A 21,346-nucleotide genomic window follows, 5' to 3' on the forward strand; every position below is an offset into this window, starting at 1 on the left:
TCAGCACATCTCGCAGTCCTGCCGTTTTCACCTAAAAAATATCTCCAGGATTAGACCCTTCCTCACCCAGGATGCCACTAAAACCCTCATCCACTCACTGGTCATATCCAGATTGGACTACTGTAACCTTCTCCTAGCTGGCCTCCCAGTCTCTCAACTCTCTCCACTACAATCTGTTCTCAATGCTGCTGCTCGGCTCATCTTCCTCTCCAGACGTTCTATATCTGCTTCCCCTCTCCTTCAAGCCCTACACTGGCTCCCCTTCCCCTTCAGATGCCAATTCAAGGTTCTTACATTCACCTACAAAGCCCTCACCAAATCCTCTCCCGCATACATTTCTGACCTTCTCTCCCTTCACACTCCCACCCGCCCACTTCGCTCAACTAATGCATGCCGCCTCTCTTGCCAACTGATTACTTCCTCCCACTCCCGCATCCGAGATTTTGCCCGTGCTGCTCCCTACCTTTGGAATGCTCTCCCTCTCCCTATCAGACTCTCCACCTCTCTACAAATCTTCAAACGGGCTCTCAAGACCCACTACTTCATCAAGGCCTTCCAGCACTCCTCCTAACCCACCTCATGCTCTTTCCTTCCTATCTTCCCCTTCTGTGTCACGCCTGTCTGTCTGCCCCTCCCCTTAGAATGTAAGCTCTCATGAGCAGGGACCTCTTCCCTCATGTGCTTCTCTTTACATTTTCTTCTACTCTCTACTCCCCATTAGGGCACCTAACACGGGACCGCCAACTCCCGGCAGCTTATTGTGAGTGCTTTAATCACTATTTCAGCAATGTATATAAGTTGTGTCCCTGTCCTGCACTGTAATGTACTGTAAGTTACTTGTTTCTTGTTCACTTATTAGTTCTATGTACTATGTAAGGCGCTGCGGAACACTTGTGGCGCCATATAAATAAAGGATAATAATAATAATAATAATATTTGCACCTTGCAATCTGGAACCTCCTTCAAAGAGGACCTGGAGGGCATGGGCAACGTAGCACTCCTCACTAGGCGTGTAACATGAGAATCTACCCGTAAAGGTAACTCCCATTCGGAAATGTAATTATCCGCAAAAGGGGTATGCAAAAGGTCAACCGTTTTTTTGAGGCTGGAACCGCTTACCCGGATTTTCCACGCCTCCTCTAAATGATCCACCTGACCAGATAGAGGAATTACAGTGGCAACACCCTTATCCTTAAAGAAGGCATATACGTTTAGAAGGCCGAAATGGTGACTCCCCCTGTAAAACGTCCATCAGGTGCTGTACCATTTGGACAATAAATTCACCCACACAGGCTCCTGCGAGACCTGGGGGGGCGAAAAACAGGATACACTGGGGTACCATCAACTGTCCAGGGACCCCTGCATGTGATGAGACCACCACAGGCTGCGATAACCCCTATGGGGAAACGCAGGGGGCGTTGCCCACAAAGGCTGTAAGCATCTTAGCCAGCCGAGGGCGGCCCCCTTTTTTGTGCAGGCACAGTGACAGAAATGGGGCGTGATATATAATACAACATGCCCTCCATAAACCCTCAGCGTCTACATATCCCTCCGCTAACTGCACATGATATCAGTACATTATAGCTGGAAGAGGATATCCTCGTTCACTTTCCGACATGAGGAGTGTGAACGGAGCGTATGTGACCTCCCACACAGAAAAACCACATTTACTGTGAGGTAATAAACACCCTGCAACACCGCACCGCAAGGGCTGTAGCAGAAGAACAGGGATAGGAAAAGGCTGACAGTCAGAAATGAAAGTACAGGCAAACAGCGCTAGCATTTAAGTCACATACAATGCACAGATAACATCCTGCATTACAAGCACTGCGATCAACTACACAGACCAGAGCCTGGTAGGAAACAGTGCTGCATACACTGACCTTAATTGAAGGAGAGGTATGCGGGGGACCCGGACCGCAATGGCATCTGTATCAGCTTCAAGCAGCGTTTGCCATCCCCAGCACATGTAGTGAGAAAATGGCCACCGAGGAGCAGAGAGAAGGCAGGGCCCGGGGGAGGAGCGCTGACACAGCCCGCTCAGACCGCTGTGGAATGGCACTGTGCAGCGGGGGAGACGCCGGCTGTGAGACAGGGAAGGCGTTCTCCCCTGGCCTGCTATTAACCCCTGGGACGCCGCGCTGTACCGCACATGCTGCGGCCCGCTGTCCCTGGTGGTCTAGTGGAAGGCACAGGATCAGTACCTGGCCCCACGCGCAGCCGGTCCCCAGGGAGCCCCCTGCCTGGGGACCAAACAGGACTGTGTTACCGGCGGGTGCCCACCGCGGGACCCTGCCGCTTACCTTGTTCCCCGTGCATCCGGCCACAGTCCAGGTAGCCGGGATCACCGGTAGCTGTGACCCCAGCTACCTACCAGCATGCCCGGATCGGTACCGGCGTTCAGGTACCGGCGGGGTGTAGGAGTGACAGCATGGACGTCAATACTGACTGTCCTATGCTGGAGCACTCTAGTTGTGCAGCCATAGCTGCGAAGAAATATTCAGGGGCCTTAAAAAGACCCCCCTCTGTACGGTGCGACTGGTCCGGCCAGGCACCTACGAAAACTGAGTGGCCTGAGGCTCGGGGGCGGGGTATAGGAGAGGAACCCCAGTGCATCCTATCCTGGGAGGCTGAAAATTTAACTCTGTGGTGCCTGGATGTCTGCCGCCATCGCCTATACCCCAAGGTATCCTGTGGATACCCTATGGAGCCTGAAGTAGAAAAAGCATTTTCAAAATGCTACAGAACTTGACACCTGTAAGCAAACAGCCAGGATATGCAGAAAAGAGAAGGATGAGCACTGGAGAAAGTTATATACTGCTACACATTTCACACTTACCTGTTTTATTGCTCTCCTCTATAGGAGTATGAATTTTAAAACCATTATGGTTCCATTTAGACTGGTGAGGACATGCTTTGGTAAGTGGAACATACACTAGTTAATTACATAACATTTGTTTAGGTTATAAGAGGAATGTCTTAATATTCCCATCACAAGGCTCCATTCTGAATCTTAATTCCAACTGTGTTATTAACCACTTGTCTGGTGTGGTCACATCAGAAGCGACCAGTCAAACGCTCTGTGGGTGGCTGCTGGAAGATCGTCACTAAGCAGCAGCCAGTCTCAGAGGGGTCTCCCGGCCACTCTGCACCCGAGGCTCCTATGCCAGTCTCTGCTGATCACTGCTGGGCGCAGTAACTGGCCAGCCCAGTGTCACCCCCTACACGGCGGTTGCAGAGAGGAGCAACTTGCGGGGTAATATTCTGAAAGGAACCACTCTGCTCCTGTCTCTACCTGACATCTGCTCTTTTATTGTATATTGTGCTTAAAAAAAAAAAAAAAAAGATTACTAATATTAGGTTGGATAAGTGTTATATGTTCATGACCTAATTCAATCATAAAAAAAATAAACTTTTTGAGTGGTTTTATATTAGCCAGTAACGTTAAAAGGAGTACCTCGTAAGAGGTGAAACAAACCCCCGATAAGTACTGTTTTTTCGCATTTATCCACTTCCAATCCTGTTGTTTTTCCCAGAATTGGACCTTTTTGCAACCTTAAGGCTACAAACTTGCTCAACCACACACTCATTCTTCACCTTGACTACTGTAACCTCACTTTACACATCTCTTCACATATCATTCCATCATGAATGGCTTTGAGGCAGCATCTGTAATCTCCAGCCTCTTCAAGTCCTGTTTCAAACCCTATGGTGGCTTTACCATTTCCTATAACATCCAAGTTAAACTCTTCAATAACAAAGCCGGCCTCAACTCACCACTGCCTCACTACCATCACAAAGACTTCGCCTCATTGCTGCACTGCAATGCCCACACAATATGCTACACGCCAAAAGTTTTAAATGCACCTTAAAAAAATGGGATTTTGGTACCTACCGGTAAATCCTTTTCTCTGATTCCACAGGGGACACTGGAGGTGCTTACGCTGGGGTATAGAGGCGTGGATAACTGGAGCCGGCACTTTAAATAATTTAGAAGTGTGAAGCTCCTCCCCCTCTATGCCCCATCAGCCCTCAGTTTAGAAAATGAAGACCGAGAGGAGATGGAGAACAAGCGGAGTAAGAAAAGGAGAGAAAAACACACAATAACTGTATCATACAACATACGGAACAAGCCGAACAGGCAGGCAAAGAGCGCAGAGGTGGGCGCCAAGTGTCCCCTGTGGAATCAGAGAAAAGGATTTACCGGTAGGTACCAAAATCCCATTTTCTCTTTCACCCACTAGGAGACACTGGAGGTGCTTACGCTGGGGACGTCCCAAAGTTATCCCCCACGGGCGGGAGCACTCTGAGGCGCCTGCAGAACTAGGCGGCCAAACCGGGATGCCGAAGAAAAACATATCAAATTTGTAAAACTTGGCAAACGTGTGAAATGAAGACCAAGGGGCCGCACGGCACAGTTGTGACATGGAGGCTCTTCTACCGGCCGCCCATGACGCACCCACAGAACGTGTGGAATGAGCCGAAATGGACGAAGGAGGCAGACTGTCGGCACTAACATAAGCCAGATGAATAGTCAGCTGAATCCCACGTGCCAAAGTCTGCTTAGACGATCCAAACAGCATCATAGAGGACAAAAAGCGACTCAAACTTGAGGGACGCTGTCCTGGCAACATAGGCGCGGAGAGCCGAAACCACATCCAAGGCAGAAGAACCACCAGAGTCCTCCACCAACGATGGTACCAGGAAGGAAAGTGGCTACCGTCCGGAGTTCCGCCCTATCAGCATGAAACACAAGGTAAGGTGCTTATCAGACACAGCCCCCCATTCTGAAACTCTACGAGTCGAAGCAAGAGCCAGGAGGAGGACAGTCTTTCAAGACAGGTACTTAAGATCAACATCCTCCAAAAGGTTCAAACATGGGCAACTGAAGAAACAGAAGCACTAAGTTTAGATCCCAGGGAGCTATTGGAGGTACGAAAGGGTGCTGCGCGCGCAAGACCCCTTAAAGAATGTCAGCATCTCAGGAAAGAAGGCAGATTTCCTTTGAAAGGAAAATGGAAAGGTCAGAGACTTGCACCTTTAAGGTTCCTAGACGAAGGTCAGAATCCAGACCTGTCTAAAGGAAAAGCAGAAACCGTGGATAAACGAAAAGTCCTAGACAGAAGACCCCGACTGGAACACCATGATATAAGTACGCCAGAAGCGACGATCATGCACAGCCAAAACTGGCATCCTGGCACGTATCATGGTGGGAATAACAGCGTCTGGGATGCCACTGCGTCTTAGGATATTGGTTTAAAGAGCCACCCCGTTAAACGCAGTTGCGCTAAGTTGGGGTGTATGAAAAAACCCTGCTGTAGAAATTCCGGGCGCATAGGAAAGGACCACGGATTTTCTGTCAATAGAGACCGAAGGTCCGAGAACCAACTTTTTCGAGGCCAGTTCTGAGCCACGAGAATTACAGAGGCTGTCTCTTGTTTATCCCTTTTTAGAAGACAAGGAAGATGCGGAATCGGAGAAAAAAAGTAAACGAAGTCGTAGATCCACTGACTTGTTAGAGCGGCTACTGCTTCCGCCTGCGGATCTCGAGTTCTTGACACGTATAATGGGAACAATTCAGTTGACGCCATGAGGTTCACCTGAGGACATCCCCATCGACGTATCAGCGCGCTGAACACGTCTGGATGAAGCTTCCATTCTGGATATCCTGTCGACTTAGGTAATCTGCTTCCCAGTTGTCCACACCCGGGATGAATACCGCCGACAGGATTACTTACTGGCTCTCAGCCCACCGGAGGATCTGAGTTACTTCTCGCATAGCCATGCGACTCAGAGTTCCTAATTGGCCGTTGATGAAAACGACTGCCGTCGCGCTGTCAGACTGAACTCTTACCGGATGAGCCCTTTAGAAACTCTGTTGCCTCCATCAGAGCATTGTTCGCTCTGAGTTCCAACGCATTTATGGCCCACTTCTGTTCTAGAGGGGACCCTTGAACCTGAAAGTGGTAATCGAGGACTACTGCTCTCCATCCTCGGAGGCTGGCATCCGTAGTTACGATGATCCAGTTCCACACTCCGAATCTCCGGCCCGCTAAAAGATTGGTGGATTGCGTCCACCAGAAAAGGCCACTCTGGTAACTGGCTCAGACGGATCTGTCGCTGTAGAAGCAGATGAGACCCTGACCCCTGGAGTGAAACCAGCCGAACTGTAGTGCTTCGAAAGCAGCTACCATCGTTCCTAAGAGACGCAGACAAAGAAGCATTGACACCTTCTTTGGTCTGAGGACCAGCTGGACTAACCACCGGATATCCCTGGCCTTGTCTGTTGGAAGAAAAAAATAAATAAATAAATAAAATAAAAATCCTCTGATTGATCTGATAGAAGAGATACTGATGGAGCCTTGAGCAACAGATCGTCCAAATAATGGATTATGTTCACTCCTGATGACCGAAGGAGGGCGATCATTACTGCTATGAGTTTGGTGAATATGCGGGGAGCCGAGGATAACCCGAACGGCAATGCCCAAAACTGGTAATGATCTTTCAATATGGCAAAATGCAGAAAAGCTTGGTGTGGTTCCCATGGGAACATGGCGATAAGCATCCTTGATATCCAGGGATAATAGGAACTCCCCTGGTTCCAAGCTTGCAACAACGGACTGCAGAGATTCCATTTTGAAACGATACATCTTTAGATACAGGTTGAAGGACTTGAGGTTCAAGATGGGCATGACCGCACCCTCCGGGTCTGGGCACTACAAAACAGGCTTGAGTAAAAGCCCATACTTCGCTGATGCTCAGGAACCAGAACTAACACAGATGACACTACTAGAGACCTGAGACTCCTGTAGAACTTGAAATGCTTGCAAGCGGGCTCCCACCGTAGGAGACCCCAGGTGGGACAGAAAACCGTCATGCCACCTGTTTTCTCAGCTGGTTTAGATTCTGGTCTACGTGCAACCGTGTGTGGACCACCTCCACCTCCTCTTGGTTGCGTAGGAGCACCTCTGGCTCTACCATGAAAGGAATGAGGGGCTCAAAAGGAATCTGGAGCAGTAGACGGGAGGAAAGAGGACTTACCAATCACCCCCCCCCCCCCCCCCGTGGCCTGGGATATCCACTTGCCAAAAAGCATGTTACCCGTTAATGGTAAACCCTCAACCGCACGCTTGGACTTTGCGTCCGCCTGCAACCACAGGGCTCTGCGTCCTGAAATGGCAGATGCAGATATGCGATCACTAATCTGACTAATATCCTTTGAAGCTTCTCCCAAGTAAACTGCAGACTCACGGATGTGTTCTGCTAATAGACGTAATTCTGGAATTACCCGAGTCCAAACCTGAAATCAGCTGGTCAACCCAGCAAGCCACAGCCTTGTTAACCCCGGCGGTAACAAGGGTAGAACTAAGTTGAGCTCCCGTTGCGGTATATATATATATATATATATAGATCTTCGTGTTGCCTCCAACTTACGATCCGAAGTGTCCTTTAAAACAGTAGCTCCCGGCACTGCAAGTGCTGTTTTCTTAGTGAGACGGGAAACAGACGCAGCTACAGGAGGTGGTGTTTCCCACTTCTCCATCATGGATGATGGAAAAGGGAAGCTAGACGGAAAACTACGCCCAGATGCAGAACAGGTGCTTTACCCTCTGCACCATCTCTGGATACACATTAGTCAGTGGACGTGGGATCTGAACCCAGGTCTTGAAATTTTGAATTGTTTCCAGGCCACTGATATTTTCTTGTAAAACTTCCTCCAATTCACCCTCTACGGTATCCTCTGTGGCGAGGAATTATTCGTCCGACACCTCTGACTGGAAAACAGTCATTAGAATACGCTTTTGAGACAGGCTTTGGTAGGAAGTGGAGTGTGTAGGCACCGCTGTACCCATCACCTGAACCAGGGTGTCTAGAGACTTGGTAAAGTCAGCTCCCCAGGGAGGTTGAGACCTGCGCGCCTCAGCCAACTACGATGTTAAATTTGACATAACTCCTACCATGTCAGTGGCCCATGGCGGAGCAGGATAGCTAGTAATCGCCATCTGTGAATCCGTTGTTATATAAGCATCACATAACGTGGACCCAGTGGCATGTGGCTTGGTCTGTTTGTTGTTACACTTGGAACAGACAAACAGCCTTTGAGAAGCCTTGGTTCTGTTGGACATGGTACACACAGTCACCCAGAGAAAACACAGCAGAAAACAGAAAAGACACAGACATATAAAAACAAGAAGTCTGTGGGACACAGAGGAGGAGAAACCCCCCTCCCACAGATCAGATTCCCCTGCACTTACACTCCAGTTACTTACAGCCTTTTTACCATGGATGTAATCAGGGGGTGTACTTGTCCTGCAGCACAGGAATGGCAGCAGAGGAATCCAGCCTTCTGTGTCTCTTACACTGCAATCTCCTGATAGAGATGCAGTATGAGCTGCTGTGTAATGAAGAACGGCAGCCCTGCTGTTATACAGCCGCCTGCCGTGTAGGGGAGAGAGACCCGCGTTGCCTTTTAGCTCCGCCCCCCTTCTTTATGCCCTAAAGGGCTAACAACCTCCTTACAATATGGCTTCTGTGGCCATTAACCTTCCCCCCCCGCTCGCACAGAGGGCCGCTTACCGCCTCTCTGCTCCGCGTGTAACAGCGGGGAGAGAGAGAGCCAGGCGGGAGGAGGGAGAGCAGGCGCCTGGCTGCACTTGTAGAGCACTAAACAGCGGGGAGAGGGTGAGCCCGGCGGGAGGAAGGAGAGCAGGTGGCCGCGCTTGTAGCGCACTTATCACATGCCCCGCGCTACTGTTAATATCCTCCCCCTCTTAATTAGCTGCCCTGCACCAGGGTGAGCCGGGTGCCGCACTTACCAGCGGGAGGAGGGAGAGGGAGAGCAGTGGAGCCACGTGCAGCGCTCTGCATTAGCTGCCCAGCATACTAAACATGTAAAACCGCTGGGCAGCGGCGGGGCTGGGAGCCGGGGGATGCGCAGGTGGTTACTCACTGCGTGGCCCCGATAGAAGTCTTTCTGCAGCTTCAGCACGTTTCTCTTCCTTGTTGAGAATGTGCTGTGACGGTAAGGAGCTGTCAGTGCTTTTCATATAAGCGCTGTGCACTCCTTCCTGTCTCCTATAAGGCAGGGTGCCAGGTACCCGGACCCCACCTTTAAAGAGGTGGCGAAGGGTACCTAAAAGTGTCAAAAGATGTAAAAATAAAGAAACCTAAATAAATAAAATATATGAATTGCTAGAGCACAGCATAATGTGACCAGCTCCGTAGGCACATTTTCTAAACTGAGGGCTGATGGGGCATAGAGGGGGAGGAGCTTCACACTTCTAAATTATTTAAAGTGCCGGCTCCAGTTATCCACACCTCTATACCCCAGCGTAAGCACCTCCAGTGTCCCCTAGTGGATGAAAGAAATAAACATTGATCAAAGCCTGCTAGTCTCAGACCCACTCTTACTTACACATCCAAACTCCGTCTATATACTTATTCCACACTCAAACCGCCCCCACCGCCATCAAATAAGATTGTAAACTAATGAAGAGGGCACTCTACCTATCTGCTCACAGTTCAATTACTATTGCATTCATGCATTATGCCTCTTACACGTTCTGTACTACACCTATTATGCTTAATATATTTGGGTTTTATTTAATTGATGCTACTTGAATGCATTTTGCATATTGGAACACTGCATTGTTCGTAGTATGCTCTATTTATCCACATACAGCGCTGCAGGATTTTGTGCAGCGTTAAAATAAGAATATAGAGTTTATCATTTACTTTTTGGACTTACTACATAGAATATACTTTATTGAGTTTCAGTCTTACTGAATCAGCAGAGAAATCATCATGGCTACTCTAAAACAAGCTGTTATATTTGGGTTCATTAAATCACCATCTACATACAGTGGACACAACACAAACACCAATTGCATAGCTGAAAGTAAAAATATAAATGCTTATACCTCATTAATGCTAACTTCTGCTTCCACGTACTGCAATCCTTTCTGAATAATGGAGATTAAAGCTGCAGGTGGCACCAGGGCACCATTTATATTGGATTGGCTGATATGGCTCTCTATACCAAAAGTAAATGCTGAATGAGAAAAGCCTAAAGAAAGCAAAATGAAAAAAAAAAAAAAAAATTATTAAAAAACAGTATATTACAGACACAAATCACCACAAGTTAAGTTTAGTAAAGTCTTTGGAAATACAGCAACTTTTGTGATTAATTACTGATCATACAAAATCAACCTATACATTTAGTAACTTATGCTATTTTTGATCGGCTACTTCAACTATGCAATATCAACTTTCAAACAAAGGGAGGAATTCAATCGTACGTGATGTTCTGCTTATAAAACAACACATTTTGCCTGCTGGCATAGAAGGTTTTCCCTTGCAGGTTATAGAGGTGCATGGGAAAGCTTGTGAAGTCGGCACTACTGTAACTGGAAAATATGTGCGCAGCACCATATCACGTATAAATTATTTCCCATAATAACTTGTATAATTAGTATGATCGTAAGAGAAACAATACTATACATGGGCATTTGTCATACAATAATAAACGTTTGATCAAGTGGGCAAAACCGCAACATTAAGAAAAACATTGCACTCTCAAAATAAAGATGTTTAACAATTAACTCATTATAGATCAATTAAACAACACAAACATACCAAAGTGCTGACTCGATTACATTCGCACATAATGGTCAGGCATTTGAATACTTTTGTCGATATAATATACACACTATATCATATATACAAACACGTTCTATAGAACTATATACACACAAATATATACACACAAATATTATATATTTATTATAAAACACACACACACACACACACACCACAGGTAGGTAGCGAGGTTAGGGAAAAGGTTAGTGTTAGGCATTAGGGGAGGAGGTTCACAGGTCAAATCGGAAAAGGGTGGGGCCAATGACAATTTTAACGGAATCGCATCATATTGGCTCCGCCTCCAACAGTTTGACCAGCGAATTGCGGTATTTTGTCACGAGGTGGGCGGGGCTTAATATCACGGTGCCTGCTCATGTGCAGCAGCTGCTGCTGTGTGGAGGCCATCTAGGTGTGGAGGCCCCAGGACGACTGCCCTTCATCCCCCTTATAATCTGGTCCTGGTGCAATTTTTTGGGAGGATTTCTTTACTGCGCATATCTTAAGGAAAATGGCGCCCATGTCATGTTGCCAAAGATATCAGTAGCAGCAGACTCAGCGGAGAGATAAGTATAGTAGCCTATCTCTGTGCAGGCAGAGTGAGTGGTATGGGCCCCCCTGGAACATGTGTGCCACACACTCTGCACCCAGTATAGATACACCCATGTTTGCCCATTTGAAGAGCATATTTAGTGTTCAGTAACACAAGATATACTGAGCGAAGAATGGAGAGTGTTTTGCATTCCACTCATTGTTATTATAGATTTTTTCACTCTCAGATCATGTAATTCTTCTTGGCTTAATTGCTGTCCTTACACATTTAAAATTATTTCTTTAGTGACAAATAATTGCTCTTTTATGTAATGCAAAACAAAACAACTCCTCTATTTATGTGTACAGAGAGATAATGCAATTTCAGCTCTCCTTTTTCTTTTAACCCTTTTTATCTACCTCCCGATTTTTCAGCCAATGCTGACACAAAACAGGATAAAGGGACTGTAACATCATTGTGACTAGCACAAAGGAATATAAGTCTATTGTCTGTCATATCGGTCCATTGATAATGTCATATCCACCCTAAAAAGATGCGTTCAATATCCCGTCGCAGGGGATGCCGGCACTTAGAAGAGCGGCGCCGGAACTACAACACCTGTCAGTGTCCCAGCACTGGCATCCTGGAGGCAAGTAGCAGGGTTAGGGGAAGGGTTAGGCACTAGGTAGGGATGGTTAGGTTTAGGGTGCGGGAAGGGGGAGGTTGAATTTAGGCACCAGGAAGGGAGGGTTTGGGAGAGGGGGAGGGTTAGGATACTGACCAACAGATGTCGTTATCCTAACCCTGTCGGGATGCCGGCATCGGGATTCTGACCACCGGCATCCTGTACCCAACCCATATACACACGCACACTTAATAGTAAGGCTCTGTTATTGATTTAATACATTAATACTTGTAAAGTTAAAAAAGCATAACTACACATCGGATCACAGTCACTTACATTAGTGCGATGCACTAAAGCAGCGATTCTCAACCAATTATGTTTTAAGTATTTCTGCCTTAGAAAGCAGGTGGAATCATCAGTCAACTCACATGTGCATGATTAAAGAAATGCACAAAATATGATCTGTTGGTGGAATTGGAGTTGAGGACCCCTGTACTAGAAAAACCACCATATCTACATAAAGGTTCTATTACCTTTGTTTTCAAAAGTAGGTTTACTCCGAAACAATCCCAATGTTCTATAAACGGCCAGTATAAGACGGTATAGTGAAAAAATAGCCGATAGATAACTGCTTTTGGATTGTGCTTTCAAGTCAACTACTGACCACACCATTTGTGTGACTATTTTTAAAATACTATATTACAAAAATGACAGTCTGCCTATGTGTGGGCACCTTTACACCAGCAGGAAAGGGCAAAAGGGAGAACACAAATCTCAGCCGACCACACACACACACACACACTGGTTTATCTGAAAAGACCAGGTCACTGGACAGATATTAGAGAGATCAAACAATCTAAAGAGTGGACAACTGGAGAAGTCGCCCACAGCAAGCAATCAGCTTCTACCTAGTATTTATATAGAGTACATTCTATAAATAATGATTGGTTGCTAATGACAACCTCTTCATTCTTTAGAACAGGGGAGGGTAAACTATGGCATTGCATGCTGGGATGTGTAGTTCCACAGGTTGCTGCTACTGCTTTTAAAGGTTGATACATTTCCTCCATGGTCTTCACTGAAGAGAAGCAGACAGTAGCATCAGGATATATAGGTTGAAGATTATTGTAATACCAGTATACAGTTAGGTCCATATACAATTTGAACACAAACACTTTTCATACATTTAGCTCTGTATGCTACCGCAATGGATTTGCAATTAAATAAAGGAGATGCAATTGAAGCAAACTTTCATCTTTAATTCAAGGGGTTGAAAAAAAATATTTTACAAAACGTTTTGAAATTGCAGCCATTTTTATACACCATCCCCTATTTTCAGGGGCTCAAATGTGATTGGACAAATTAACTTCATCATAAATAAAAAAAATAAAAAATAAAATACTTTGTGAAGAATCCTTTGTGGGCAATCACTGCCTGAAGTCTGGAACCCATGGACATCACCAAATGCTGGATTTCGTCCTTTATTATGCTTTGCCCGGCCTTTACAGCAGCTGTCTTCAGTTGTTCTTTGTTCGTGGGTCGTTCTGCTTTTAGTTTTACTTCAGCAAGTGAACTGCATGCTCGATCAGGTTGAGACTGACTCGGCCATTGCAGAGTATTCCTTCTATTTGCTTTAAAAAACTCCTGGATTGCTTTCGTTATTTGTTTTCAGACAATGTCCATCTTTGCTGTGAAGCGTTGTCCAATCAAATATCATGAATTTGGCTGAAATTGAGCAGACAGAATATCCCTGTACATTTCAGAATTCTTCTGGCTGCTTCTGTCATATCATCAACAAACAATAGTGACCCAGTGCCATTGGCAGCCAAGCACACCCATGCCCTCACACTGCCTGCATCATGTTTAACAGAATGTGGTATGATTTGGATCATGGACAATTTCCAAGCCTTCTCCATACCTTATTCTTCCCATCATTCTGGCACAGGTGATTTTTGTGTCATCTTTCCAAAAGAATGCAATTACTGTACTAGGATGGCTTTTTTAGATTTTTTTTTCGGCAATGTCTAATCTGCCTTTCTATTCTTAAGGCTTATGAACAGTTTTTGCACCTTATGGTGAAGCCTCTGTACTTGTTTCATGAAGTCTTCTCTTTATGGTAGACTTGGACAATGAAGGTCCTACCTACTGGAGAGTGTTCTTCACTTGGCGATCATCCACCACTGCTGTCTCCCATGGACGTCCAAGCCTGTTAGTGTTGCAGAGCTCACTTATGCATGCTTTCCTCTCTCATAATATTCCACTTTTGATTTGGCCACTCCCAAGGTTCCCACTCTCTCTCTCTCTCTCTCTCTCTATTGGATGGATTTTTAATTTTTTTTTTTGCAGTCCAAGGATGACCGCATGTTGTGGGTTCAATTGATAAAGAAAATCAATTGTCCAATTAATTTTGGTCCCTAGAAAAAGAAGGGGCTACATATTAAGCAGCTGTAAGTCCATAACAATTCCTCCAATTTGGATGTGAATACCCTCAAATGAAAGCTGATACTTTAGTATGTTTTGGTTAGCAGCTGATATAACAAAACTTCTGTCTGTGTCCAAATAATACTATATATAACTCTCTCTCTATATCTATCTATATACACATATATATCTATATACACATATATATCTATATACACATATATATCTATATACACATATATATCTATATACACATATATATCTATATACACATATATATCTATATACACATATATATCTATATACACATATATATCTATATACACATATATATCTATATACACATATATATCTATATACACATATATAATAGGGATGGGAAGAGGTTTAACATTTACAGCTGAACACCCATCCTACAGATATTAAAAGAACACTTTGCTGGGACCATCCATGATTTAATCTCCCTAAGAGTTCATTTGGAATCGTGGACATATTTAGAGACATCTACCAGTCAGGGACAGGGACACATTAAGACTTTATGGTTATTTTTCAAAGAACACCCTACCTACAGATTGTTATTCAGGACTTTTCTTTTGAGGTCACAGGATAACACCTGATCACAATTATTGAAGGGAACATACTAGAACACATACCACTTACTAGGAGTAACCCAGAGCGCACCACTAATGTGTTTATTATATCTATACATACACACCTAACTGTACATTCAAACTGAAAAACCAAATTGGGAAGGGAAAAAATGTAAACTTTAAATTTTTATGCCACTCACCCGATTCTTGCAAGTATCTGTACACCAAGAAGTTAACTTCATCACTGCTTATACTCATCTTTATGCCCACTTAAACCATGAGTTCACAGCAAAACTGCAGATATTCCCTAAAGAGAGAAACAAAATATTTAAGTGTACAAAAGGTGGTGACAGTTCTAATGCAAAATACACTTTCAGAAGATTTTGCCATCAAATAAAACTCCGCAGAGGGGGCAACACGGTTAGCCTGTAGTAAGAGTGGTCCCAAAGCAGAATAGACAAATAACAAAATACTGAATAGTGATTTGGAAGTAGAATTAACACATTTTGATTAAAGTCATAGATATATTTTTAAAGCTTAAAACCATTTTGATGTGTCATCATTCATACAACAGGAGATATTAGATTCGCATCACTTATAGTCCATTGACTTAAAATACAAGAAACTTTCAGACCCCAATAATATTGTCAAATCCTTTCAACAACTTACCAAACCAAAAAAATAAAAAAATCAGATTACCATCCCAAGTACTTACATTTCCATCCTATTTACCTCTTTCCACCATCAAATACAAAACTCATGTATTTACCTGTAGTAAAAGCAAATAACCTGTGTGGTAATGGAACCAATTAATATCAAGGACTACCTAGAAATGTAGACCAGTTTGTTGGTACCCTTACGGGTCATGAAAACAATACTTTTTTCCACCTCATGTATGTCATAAAATAAAAGCACGAGTATTGCTTATTTTCCAAAGATATTCTAAAATGGCTGGTACAGCTTTGTTAGCACCCCTAAGAAAAGATAATAAATAATTGGATTATAGTGATATTTCAAACAAATTGCTTTTTTGAATTAGCATGATACATGTATTCAGTCAGCCTATTTCAGTCACTCTGCTGTTTGGTATCATGTGCACCACACTAAACATGTATCAGAGAAAGCAAAGGATAGAGTGGTCTGAGGAGATCAGAAAGAAATGAATGTTAAAAAGTAAAGGCTATAAGGCCATCTCCACACAGCTCGATGTTCCTGTGATTACAGTTGCACATATTTTAACCACTTGCCTGGCATGGTCGCAAAGTTTGCAGCCACTCCGGGCAATGCCTTAACGGACATAGGGCCTGATTCAGCAGAGGACGCAGTTGCTATTGCAGCTGCTAACAAGGTAGCAGCTGCAATAGCACCAATTTGGTAATGCGGCAGGAGTCATCATGCCTCATGCATGCATTACTGATCAGAGTTGTGTTGGACAGCGCAACATTGGATCATCTGCGATCTCATCGGACATCGGGTCACACAAGCCAGCCAACACTGATGCGCAAAAAAAAAAAAAAAAAGGCAGGGAAATCTGCATCAGTCGACGGAGATCCTGACATCACTCAGAAAAATCCCCCCCAAAGGCGATGACACGTATTGGGAAACTGAAACAGTCGCCACCCCCTCCCGCCCTGAAATGGCAGTAGACTGTCAATCACTGACAGTCTGCTTCTGAACTCCGTGCTACATCATAGAACCGTATGTGCAGATTGCCATCAGGTTACCATATACCTACCTGAAACCATTTAATCTGAGACATACAGAAATTTGAGTCATGACTTAATATATGCATCCCGGTTCACAAAGGGGATTTTTTGTTTCAAAAAAGAAAGTTCATTATTGCTTTAGATTTTCGCCTTGCTTTTAAGGTTCCTCCTTGGACACATCTGAGTAGATGTACACACAATGTAATATCCATATAGGTAAGGCACCATACCACACATTGTCTTAACCATTTTTTGGACAAACATTTTCTAGAGAGACTATATTGTAAATTGACTATAAAAAAAAAAAAAAAAAAAAGTTATATTTTAAGATATGATACTAGATTGAAGAGTGCCCCAGAAAAAGAGCCTTCTTCCCTCCCATTATAAATGTATAGACACCAGATGTTAGAGAGGCAATAGGTCTACAGGAACAAAATGTTGACAGAGCCAAAAAAAAAAAAAAAAAATTATGGGCTGCACAAATGGTGGTTGATTTTTTTTGGGGGGTTAGGCACTTACCCGACGGTTAGGGTTAGGCACCAGGAGGGAGGATAAGGGTTAAGATTAGAAAAAAAAAATCTATATATTTGGTGTCGAACTTTTGCACCTAACATCTGGCGTCTATCTAAACATGGTAGACCATTTTACTATCTTTTATACCACACCTGTCAGAAAGGCCCCTCTGCATCCCTGCACCCTTCCCCAGGGCCATCTTAAGATATGGACACACTGGGCAGCTGCCCAGGATCCCATGATTCTAGGGATCCTTGAGCTGGGGGGCATCTACATGGATTGTTCGGCCATTCGCTCCGTGCATAAGGCAGCGGGCTAATAGGTAGGCAGAGAAAGATGCTACCTGGTCACCCTGATTGTGAATTGCACACAATGAGAGCAGCCAGGCAGCATTCTCTACCTGCCTCCTAGACTGCAGCCACAGAGCTGGATTACGGGGATGGGGGAATATCCCCCCAGGTCACTCCTCTCTCAGGGGGCCGCTCCATACTTTAATCACAGCTACAGTGTAGAGCAGAAATTGCACTGCAAACTGGAAAGAAGAGGGAGGTGGAGTCCATAATCCCCACTTGACAATTTTTTTCTTTAAACATTGATTTTGTAAAAGTACCAATAAAGGTTTAATTTTATTGACCATTTACATTTTTATTCCCATGAATGGGTGGTTAGAGGCCCCAGTGCATTGCTTTGCCCAGGGCCTACAATGCTGTTAAACCAGCCATGCCCTTACCAGTGTCATGCTGTGCTGCCGATCACCCCCACCCACTGGCTGCAGAGAGGAACAGCAGCCGGGGAAATGTAAATTCACAACCCCTCGGTCCTCTAGAGAATCTCTGAGTGGTTTTGGGAAAACAAAATTTGCCAGTATAAGGCAGTATTCAATTAGCGGCAAAAACGTTCGTATTCACACAAAAAAAAGAAGCAACTTTTTTGCCAAAACACAGGCGGAAAAAAAAAAACTGGAGAAAAGTTTTCTCCATCCCAGACTATAAAAAAAAAAAAAAAATGCAAAATCCCTATTTTTGGCTAAAAATGTGGGGATTTCTTTCAGAGCCCTTTGGACACCCCTCCCCCTAATAAATTACCGGGGAAAAAATTGTAAGTTGCGTACTTTGCCGGAAAATAAGACAACGCAAATTTTTAGCTAAATAAAAACAGTTGAAAATATTGAAAGCTATTTTTATTATTACAGAAAACTGTTAAAAAAACACCTGCTGCGACCGCATTCGATTTTAAAACACTTGAAGCATCCATACTGCCCATCGACAAATCAGACCAAATACGTTAAAGCCATTTAAAAATTTTTTTTTTTTGGCCATAATTTGTGCGGCCGGTTTTCGCCAAAGTACACAACTTAAGAATTTTTTTTTCAGGTAATTATTCGGGGGGGGGGGGTCAAGGGTTCTGAAAGAAAACACCCACATTTTAAAGGCAAAAGTAGGGATTTTGCATTTTTTTTTTTTTTCGCCTGGTCTGGGATGGAGAAAACTTTTCTCTAGTTTTTCAGCTGTTGCCGTCTTCGCCTGTTTGTCAACTCTTTCACCTTTTTGTCGAAAACGTCTGTTTTAGCCAATGGCAAAAAAACCCCTTCAGTTTTCGTTGCTAATTGAATACGGCCCTAAGTGGTTTAAAGTGAATGGGACTGTAGCCAACCTCCCTGAATGTGTCTGCAAGAGGAAGACTGAGCCCAGATTAAATGAAAGGATAGTGAGAATGGTAGAAAGATACAAGCCAAACACCACGGGCAAGGTACATCAGTGTCTGATCGCACCATCTAATGCTCCTGAGACAGTGGGCTCCATGGAAGAAAACCAGGAGAACTCCACTTTAAAAAAAAAAAAAATGTACATAAAAAAGCCAAACTGGAATTTGCAAACATGCTAACTGACAAGCTACAATGCTGTAGCTATATGTTCACAGACAAAAAAATTGAAGCCTTCAAAAAGAAAAAAAAAACAACAACACTATAAAACATGCTATGAAACATGCTATGAAACATGCTATGAAACATGGTGGATGCTAGGTTATGTTTTGGGGAAAATGAAATCTCAAGATTAACAAGGCATTCTGGAGCAAAACATACAGCTCAGTGTCAGAAAAGCTGTGTTTCAGCCTCAGGCCAGGGGTCCTCCAACAGGACAATGACCTAAATATACAGCTAAAGGCACCCAAGAATGAATAAGAAAACACTGGACTATTTTGAAGTGGCCTTCTATGACCCCTGATCTGAATTTTATGGAACATCTATTGAAAGAGCTGAAACATGCAGTCTGGCGAAGGCACCCATCATACCAGAGAGAGCTGGAGCAGTTTGATCAAGTGCAGATGCCTCATCAAGATCTATAGAAATTGTTTGATTGCAGTGATCGCTTCTAAAAGATGGTGCAACATTAGGTTCCCATAATTTGTGTCAAACCATTTTCATTCGTTATATGATATAGAATATTCTGTTGAATTAAAAAACAAATGCAAAGTATGATATCTATTAGATATGGAACAGACAATGATGGACGGCAATTACTTTTGTCACTTTCAAAGTGGGTTCTTTTTTTGCGGAAGGGTACCAACAAATTTGCCCTGTGGTGTTTAAAGTGATATGAGAACAGAAGCACAGATATGGAAAAGGTAGCAAACCATTGTAAAGTCACTGAACCTTCCTCAGAGTTCAGTACAGTTCATTGTACAGAAGTGGAAAAGTTACACTACAGATCAGGCTAGCCAGTCTTTTCCATAAACTTGGCAGACAAGAAAAGTATTTCTTAAGCTGGGTACAAACTGACAGATACATTGGTCGATCAATTGATTGGCCAATGTATCTGCCCGTCGGGCAGTGTGTACACGCGATGTCGGTGAACGTCGACGTTCACCGACATATCGCATTGGGTGTGCTGCACAGCCGATGTACAGATATGTCTGCAGACATCTGTCCATCGGCAGGTGCATACAGGCGGTCGGCAGACCGCCCGTACACACACAGCAGCCGCGAGGAGGGGGCAGGACACACCCCCTGCCCCCGGGACACGTCACCTGGCCACCGGGACCTGTGGGCAGACACAGATGATGGTTGTTCAGTGTGTACGAACAACCATCATCTGCAGATCACTCGATCTGCAGATATATCTGTATAGTGTGTGCCCACCATTAGAGAAGCAATTACAAGGTAAACTGTTCCACTGTACAAGCTACATACATCTGTGGCTTCGATGGAAGATAATGTACATGACTAAACAATCAAGGCATTCCAAAAAGGTGGCCTGCAATGGTGGTTTCAACGATAAAACCTCTGGCACATTCTCATAAATTACAGTACACAGGGAAAAGGGGATTAGAGTTCACACAAGATTTGTGTATTAATTGTGGAATTATGTATTGTTTCACGTGAACAAACAATTGTATCTATATAAGCACTACACGTAAATAACCAACTAGTCCTTTAAAAACAGGGTTTGAAAAAATAAATAGTACAGTGAAACAATGCTATGTATTAGAAACCTTGAATAACCATGTTTTAATGCTTTCTAAACAGGGTTGGAAATAAACAAATTTTTTAAACCCTGCTTTAAATAAAGAATGTCGATGTTCTAGAATCGTGTGTGTTGGTGGTGTTCCCAAGAGTCTATCAGGGGTATTCAATATAAAACGAAAACTTCGCAGTCTATGCGTGTCGAAGTTTTCACTGCACATCGGAGCTTTTGCCGGTGAAGTATCACGTGCGCCCCCGATTATACCCGTATTCAATATGACATTGGCAGAAATGGCACCCGGCGAATGTGATATCAGCGAAAACTTTGTTGATTTTTGGGGAAATCACCCTAACACCCCAAAAAGATGCTCTGACATGGGGGATCACTCTGGATACCCCCGATTAGCCCTGCTGAAGGTTTTTCGGGTCTTTAAACGGGCTCAATAGCTGCTATTTTGGGGATTTGGGAAGGTGGTGAAGAATAGTATTTAGAAGTTTTTTTGGCTGAAAATTAGTAGTCCCAGCAAATTTTGGGCACTTGAAAATGGGGGTGAGCATATTTAAAAGTTGCTAAAGTGAAGTTTTAAAAAAACTTGAAAAATCCACCTTCCGCAAACACCTGCAATGAAAAAAACCACCTGAGGCATACTTGGGGACCCCCCTAGATTGTAGTTTGCTAGTTTTTAACTCTATCCCCCAATTTTTTTTTTCGCCCCCAAAATGAAAGTGCTTTTTTTGGGGTCCTCTGACGTATTTTTTTTTTTTTAAATTTACACAGTTTACCTTTAGGGGACTGTCTGAAGGTTGCAGGGTGGTTTCCAAAATGTTGCACCCCAAAACTCCAATTCTGCACTTTTTCGC

General features: G+C 44.0%; 1 protein-coding gene across 9 annotated transcripts in view; it reads right to left on the minus strand.

Moving 5' to 3' along the window:
• TBL1XR1 (TBL1X/Y related 1) overlaps nt 1-21,346 on the minus strand; it is a 205,127-nt gene that overhangs the window by 83,522 nt on the left and 100,259 nt on the right. For all 9 annotated transcript variants that reach the window (XM_088452418.1, XM_088452424.1, XM_088452417.1 and 6 more), the window contains 2 exons: nt 15,004-15,110; nt 9,921-10,066 (listed from right to left, as the gene is read on the minus strand). In XM_088452418.1, the coding sequence (XP_088308544.1) occupies nt 9,921-10,066; nt 15,004-15,061 (204 nt within the window). In that variant the 5' untranslated portion in view covers nt 15,062-15,110. The remainder of the gene's footprint in view (nt 1-9,920; nt 10,067-15,003; nt 15,111-21,346) is intronic.

The sequence above is a fragment of the Taudactylus pleione genome, unplaced genomic scaffold (genome assembly GCF_031769625.1).
Source record: "Taudactylus pleione unplaced genomic scaffold, aTauple2 ptg000037l, whole genome shotgun sequence".
In the NCBI taxonomy this organism is placed as follows: Eukaryota; Metazoa; Chordata; class Amphibia; order Anura; family Myobatrachidae; genus Taudactylus; species Taudactylus pleione.